Source organism: Propithecus coquereli, unplaced genomic scaffold, assembly GCF_000956105.1.
Source record: "Propithecus coquereli isolate 6110/MARCELLA unplaced genomic scaffold, Pcoq_1.0 Scaffold40, whole genome shotgun sequence".
In the NCBI taxonomy this organism is placed as follows: Eukaryota; Metazoa; Chordata; class Mammalia; order Primates; family Indriidae; genus Propithecus; species Propithecus coquereli.
The window spans coordinates 4,614,515-4,622,101 of record NW_012149730.1 but is presented as its reverse complement, the minus strand read 5'-3'; the positions used below and the strand labels follow the sequence as shown (position 1 = coordinate 4,622,101).

Sequence of the window (7,587 nt, the reverse complement as noted above, 5' to 3'; positions counted from 1 at the left end):
CTATAAATTTTCTCTCTCTGGAATTCACATGAGACAGAATGTAGAATTTCTGGATATCTTCTTCATGTGTATTAACTTTTCTTTCAGACTTTTTAAAAAAATTTTGTAGAGACAGGGTCTTGCTATTGCCCGACCTGGTCTCGAACTCCTGGTCTCAAGTGATCCTCCTGCCTCTGCCTCCCTGAAAGGCGCGGCTTTGCTGAAATAACAGGAAAATAGCTAAACCCACAGTTTTCTAATAACAGCTAAAGATCAATCATGAGCTCTCCCATCTCTTTCTCTCCCTAGGTAGCAGGCACCCTGCAGGGACGCTGTTTTCACCAACATCTGAAAGGAGCCCAACAGACAAACAGGAAATACAAATCTTTCTCCTGGCCAGGCGCGGCGGCTCATGCCTGTAATCCTAGTACTCTGGGAGGCCGAGGCAGGCGGATTGTTTGAGCTCAGGAGTTCAAGACCAGCCTGAGCAAGAGCGAGACCCCATCTCTACTAAAAATACAAAGAAATTAATCAGACAACTAAAAATATATAGAAAAAGTTAGCCGGGTATGTTGGCACATGCCTGTAGTCCCAGCTACTCAGGAGGCTGAGGCAGAAGGATCACTTGAGCCTAGGAGTGTGAGGTTGCTGTGAGCTAGGCGGGCGCCACGGCACTCACTCTAGCCTGGGCAAAAAGAGTGAGACTCTGTCATAAATAAATAAATAATCAATCAATCAATCTTTCTCCTTACATTCTCCAGCTCACAGCCTTTAGAATTCATTTCTATAGCCTCAAGGTGTTCCTGAGAAGCTCCTCAGCAGACATCCTGGGAGCAAACTCCAGGCCTTAGTTTCCTGCCCAAAATCATATCTCAAGGGGCAAAATCACATCCCCTGCAATAAGCCTGACTATATTTCAGAGATAACCAAGTCTCCAGGAACAGAGAAAACAAGACAAACAACTTGACTTCTTACAACTGCCTGCTAAGTATTCCTCAGACACTTCTGTTTCAACTGACAACAATCACTATTTTTTTCTCATTGTCCTCATAAAATCAGCAAGCCACTCGGCCTCCCTGCTGGCACCCCCTTCTATTTCTTTGGGATGCCATGCCATCTCCCTGCTTTCCCTCTCTTTCTTCTCTCACTCTTTCATTCTCTCTCCTCTAAGAAGATAAACATTTTTAACTTCTATGTATCCTAATCTCTGCATAAGAAATCTTTCTCCAGTCATGCCATGAGCACCTACTAGGCTTTCTACCCTAACACTCCCAAAGTACTAGGATTATAGGCCCAAGCAACTGCACTTGACTTTTCATAAATTTTATCTGTTGTTTATCTTTTGTCTCCTTGTATTTTGGAAGAATTCCCCACTTCTCAGTTTTATTTTCATTGTTCTCCTACTACCCAGTGACTCCTACTTCATTTTATTAATCCACATCCAAGATATTAACATAATCAATAGAGCCTTAACTAATGAGCTACTATAGTGAAGAAATGATGAGAAAGGGTATACCAATGTGATCACGGCCTAGCCTCCCATTTCAACAATGTGCTCAAGTTTGTGCAATCAGAGATTGCAGTTTTCCAAGCAAAGGAGATTGGAGATTACAGAAATCACCAAAGAGTTATTATCACAAGCACACCCATGATTGATACAGCCTAATAATCGGTCCCCACCCCTCATGTTCGTAAGTATGTGGCCACACAGCCTTTTCATACACAGGCTTTGTCTGCATTGTAAAATGTCCCTCAGTCCTTCCTCTGGTGGCATGCACTGACTTATTTAAAGGGTTTCTCCACTTTGGCTGTGAAAAAGGAAGCAAGTGGTACCCACAAAGAAACTTGGGCAAAAGTTCAAGAATCGAGACGTCAGATGTTTAGATAAGACAAAATCAAATATGAAGTAAGGAAGTAACCCCCATCCTCATTTCTTCTTTAAAAAAGGTTTCTTCTTCAATGCTAAAGGCTTTGGAAACATGTAAACACTGCAATTTCAAATAATGAAAGGGATGGGTGGTGGGGCTATTTTCCCAAGGGGGTCAGAGAAGCACATCTAGGAAAGAACCACCCTAGGAAAAGTGGCCCTACCCCACCCCACCCTTCATTATTCTCCTTCCCAGCTTTGTTTTTCTTCATATAACCTATTACCTCAAATTATAGAATTTACCTGTTGACTTTCTTACAGTGTTTCTCCTGTGGGAATGTAAATTTGACGAGGACAAACTTTGGCTTGGGTAACACCGTATTCCCAGTTTATTGCATGCTGCTTGGCACATGGTAACTTCTGAATCAACATTCATTAAATGAAACAGTCCATTGGTTCCACAGATTGATAAGCGTAGCCTGGAACTGATTTTCCTCATCCCATGTTCTAGACTTGAAAACTTTGTATATTTTTGTTATAAAATATATTTCATGGTTTCAGAAAATTTACTGAGATATAGTTCTTTATAAATGGAAATACTTACAAATTCAACTTAGTGCCTTAAGACTTCCTGGCACAGTGTAAAGAAAATACAAGACTCGCCCATTTTGGCTCAAGCTCACAATTTCCTAATTTTCGTCTCATTCCATAAAAATGGTAGTCATCAAACATAAATCCACTAACATAACTATAAAGTTACAATAACGATGCTCAAATTTATTGCTCATTTCAGGAATTCAAGGCAGTTAGCCCCAGACTGTGGACTTAGACCTGACCCAAATGGTCCTCCTCTGAGAACTCACCAGGTTGCATCTCACTTGTATAAGCAGAGACTAGAAGAATGGACACTTCTTCTCTCTCATAACAGTGTAGAATATTTGTACTTATCAATTTTCAAACTTCCAGGCTTAATCCGGTTCATGCTAATTATCTGATGCTCAGAGTCCCTGCTCAGGCCTACATACCAGGAATGCCAGTGTCAAGTAACTACAGCTGACCACTTGCTCACACCTTTGAAACCCAAAATTGCCAAAGTCATAGAATCTTGCAGGTGTAGAAAAGAGCCCTGAGAAATAGGACACACATGGGATGGGATGCCATGATGCCCTGAGGACTGTGGCATGTGGCCATTTTCATATGCCAGAAATGTTCCAAAGTTAATTGCATTATTCAAGATAAACCTTTAGGCACCCGCATCTGCTCTTTTCATATTTATGTGACAAGATCAATGTGTCTAGTTCTGGAGCCTGAAGAATCCACTCACATGACTCTTCAGTGTCACTGTGACATACATCAGCCTGGGCAGTCTTCTGGACTTGTCAGTACTTCTGGAATGCCAGGGAGCGTCCAGGATTTAGCTGTCCATGTCTCAGCTCCAGCTGCCCATGAGGCTGCCTCCTTTCCTCCATCCCTCAAAGATTCCTGCAGTCCTCCTTCCTTTTCTGTCGCAGCAGAGACTGGCCTTTCTGACTGGCATTGTACGACAATAGCTGTCCACATGCTTCCATTTCTAGATTCATATAACATGACAGGCAAAAGGGACCCATGATTCATTCAGTTCAATTCCTTTACTTTAGAGAGAAAGACATGGTGATTACTACAGACCTAAGGCTGGTTAATGGTGGAGCCAGAATTAGAAACAAGAGTTCTTAACTCTCCACTAGGTGCTGCCTAGCCCACAAACTAGGTAAGGTTCCTAAATTCTTACCCATGTACTCCATAAAAGGCTTTTACTCATTATACCCCTTTACCTGTTTTAACAGAGTGGATGGCATGGTGGCCCTGTTATGGTGTGTGATGACTTTTTACTCTTACAGGTAACACTACAACTCTCCTTTCCAGGTCTCGAATGGCTTTGCAATCACGTGTCCTGGGGATCATCCTTTTATCTTCTCTGAAAGACCACACACCTTAGGAGGACTCTGCTGGTCTCCTTTTCCCAGGGAGAACTCAGGTGCTACAGAGAGAAATATCTCACAAAAAGGATTTTCTGTGTCTGCAGCTTCTTCTGCATGATGTAAGGGTGGGGCGTAGTTAAATAACAAAAACAAAGACTAGAGGCGTCTGCACCAAGTTGCATGTATTCATTTATTTCTCATTGTAGCAATAAGACAAACAAGTGTAACTCCATGTTCAACAAGTTACAGATGGTCACAAGCCCCTAAACCTTGAGCTTATCTATAAGGCAAATAAAACAGATTTTTTTTATACTGTGGGCATGAAACTGTAGATGACCTGGAAAAAGTCCCTCTAGCCCCTGAATAGTATGTTGTGTATGATGTGCAAAATGAACTTATCACCCAACATATGTTCAGAGCTAAAAATAAAACATTTAAATTCAAATACTTCGACAAAATTGGAAATACAAACAGTACACTGAGAGACATCCTTAGCCAGCTCTCCAAACAAAAGGTCAAGAAACAAAACCATGAACAGCAATCCAAAAAAGAAAAGGTTTATCTAGAAAGACTGGATGTCCGTCCAAATCACATCTCTTCTTCTGATTCTTGTTCTCGCTCAACATTTTTTAGGAGTCCAACTTCTGAGGGGCAGAGCCTCTTAAGTTTAGACTTAACCAACCTAAGGAGAAAGAAAGGCATCCCTAGTTAGATGGTGTTTGAAATAGAAGCCCAGAGCAATATTCATCTGTGATACAAGAAACTCCAGATTATTCAGATTGTTTGGGCAAATGAGGGGGCAACTCAAAAAGGAAAATCACTTTTATTTGCCTTTGGAGCCATCTGAAATTTTTGTGGATGAAAGCAGGGTATAAGTAAACAGATGCACTGTGGCTTTTGCATACATTGCATGATTGTTTAATTAGGCATCAGAAGATAACTTTAATCATTTCTAAAACAAAATCAAGTCCAGATGAAACCAAGCTGAGTCGATCTTCTCCATCAAAGCCACACCCGGCTGTGTATTGCCAAAGTGCCCTTTCCTGTAGAGGAAGTGCATGAAGTCCTCCCCTTCCCTAGGGTTGGCAGCCCAAGTCAAGCCCCATGTCAAGTCTGGGCTAAACTTCAGCCCCCTACTAGCCTCTTCAGAAGGTGCTTTTGTACAGAGCACAGGATGTTCCACTGCATGAGATTGGCCCTGTCCATGATAAATTAAGAAGTGCAAAGAGATGACCTCCATTCTTGTGACTGTTTTCATACCTTAAAAGAATGTGTAGGTTGGAGGGAAGCAGCAATTATAATTTTTGAAATTGGAAGGTGTGAAGCTTCTTAGCAGAAGCTCAGCAAGTGCTCCACTTCTCTGATGTGAGAAAAAGAGTATGCCATAAGAACTAGGCAAAGATTTTCCTATGTATGATTATTACAAAGACATTATACTGTGATCATGTCAAGAAAACATAGTTAACTTCCAGAAATACATAGGAATCTGCAAACAAACTTGATAAACCAAATCACCAATATCACACTCCTTTTATGAAAAACTTCACTATCCCACCTGCATCTTTACCCTCATTTTCTAACATCCTTCTTCTTCTGATGAAAGACTAGTCTGTCACGATCAATATGTAATGCCTTTGCTTGTGCTCTGGATCTTACTAGAATACAAGCTTCATAAGAGCAGGGATCTCATCTTATTTACTGTTTATGACTCTTGTCGAAAATAAAACAAAGACATGGCTGCTTATTACAAATTAATTGTTAACATAGACCCTAGTGATGACTCATCCTCTTTCTCATTTCTCCTCTCTGGGTTGTATGTGCTGTTGCTTCAAGTCACCAGGCTGGCACATGTTCAGACACCTTAACCAGGCTCTATCTGCCGCCTGTAGCTACAGGTGTGTACACATGCAGAAATGGCCACCTGGGGCAGATTGACCGATGAGGTAAAAAAGAGGATGTGTGAATAATTGCCAGTTACTGGAATGGCACAAATCCAGGAAACTAGTGTCGGAGTATGCCTATGCTTTTACTCCTATATGTTCTCTTCAACTAATATGAGAAAGTGCATAACTGAGATAATAGGTGTACTTCCACGAAACTATCACATGCCTGAAATTTAGGCATCCCTATTTCGTTCTTCAAAATTATTCACATGAATTGTTGCTTGGAAAACTAACCTGCAATTGGGTAATATTTACCTACCTATAGAGAGAGGTTTTTGAAATAGTTATGTGCAACAATGGAGTTTACATGAGAGATACAGTAAAACATGCAGTAAGATTTCCAAACAGTTCTCACCTATGACCTATCATAATCAAGGCTGCAGGCATGGAATTGGATGAGGCAATCCTAAACCATCGTTCTGGAAGGTTGGGAAGTACAGCTTCACTTTTCGGAGTTCCTTAACCCAGCTGTGATTCCAGGGTGATCTCTGTGCTATGTCAAACAAATTCTGATACACTTTTGGATAAGTTGCAAACCACTCTGCAGTGAAATCCTGACCGACAGATTCTTCAAGGCTCCTTATGATTACAGGACTGGATCAGCTGGCCATGTGACCTCATCAAAAGGAAGTGCTGAATTTCCATGATATTTTTAGACTTTTGCTCAAGTTTATATTAAAATGTGTCAGAAAAATTGAACTGTTGGTCTTATGTTTCCAAGAGCAATATGAGAGCAAAACGGAAAAGCATATAAAACATGATTTCCAAACAAATGAAGCCTATATTGACGTAGGCTACATAGTTCTATTAAAATAGCAAACAAGGGTTTATTGAGAATGTACTATATATTTGGCAGTGTTCCAAAAGGTGTGGGACATATGAAAGGGTCTTTTTCTCAAGGAGACACAATCTAGCCAGCAGATAAGACTAAGACATACGAACTAATAGTAAACATCTCAAAAGAGATCACAATTGTTAAAATGTATGGTGGAGACTAAGTGCTGTAAAAGTCTTGAAGGGAGATGAGCAAGAGCTACAGGATTCACAGAAGGTTTCATAGAAATGTGTATTTAATGTTGATATGGCATGTAGAGGGAACTGCATGGTCAAAAAGATTAGAGTAACACATGAGGGTGGGGAGGATGAAAAATAAAAATGGAGCTTCCAGGATCTAGAGAACTATAAGTGGATAACAGGGTCATTAGGGGTCAGAAGGTTTTTGAAACAGGAAGAGACAGTAGTCTTCTTTGGGCCTTGGAGGGGAGCTGACATGAAGGAGAGCATTTCCTTGAATGCTGGCACTGTTCTCAGAGGCTGTGCAACCCCTAAGGAGAAGATGCTGAGATGTCAACCTAGAATAACAGGGAAAGAAGCCAAGTTTCACACAATGGCAGAGCCAGCCTTGATAATGAGCTCATGCGCATGCTTTCAGGGAATGGAGTAGGACTGATAGAAATCAGTCAGTAAGAAGGTAGAATGTCCTAGAACCCAAAGCACTTGGACCTCTACAAGAAAGCAACTACAAATCAAAGTGGGCTGACCCGAAGCCAAACAGACAAGGAAGCAGTTTCTTCAGTCAGAGCCTCAGCACCAGAGTTGCTTTAGAGGTAAGCACAAAGAAGCACAGGCAGGAGGGGTGACCTAGGGCCCATGTCTAGAGAGAAGAGTGTAAAGTTGGTGGCCACAGAGGCTGAGACCCCACTGGGCCTAGAAGCAGCTATTGCATTTCAGGAATCTAAGGAACCTGCTGGTGGGTAGTAACCAATATGGTAGCCGGTATTCATGTATGGATATTTAAATTCATTAAAATTAATGTAGCACCAGCCACATTAATTGCTCA

The 7,587-nt window shown here is 41.3% G+C and overlaps 1 protein-coding gene across 1 annotated transcript in view; it reads right to left on the bottom strand.

The window, feature by feature from the left end:
• Positions 1–3,968: 3,968 nt before the first annotated feature.
• Positions 3,969–7,587, bottom strand: part of LOC105817186 (transmembrane protein 45A) — a 14,805-nt gene continuing 11,186 nt past the window's right edge. The window contains exon 5 of the mRNA XM_012652817.1: positions 3,969–4,486. Coding sequence (XP_012508271.1) covers positions 4,393–4,486 — 94 coding nt within the window. The 3' untranslated portion in view covers positions 3,969–4,392. The remainder of the gene's footprint in view (positions 4,487–7,587) is intronic.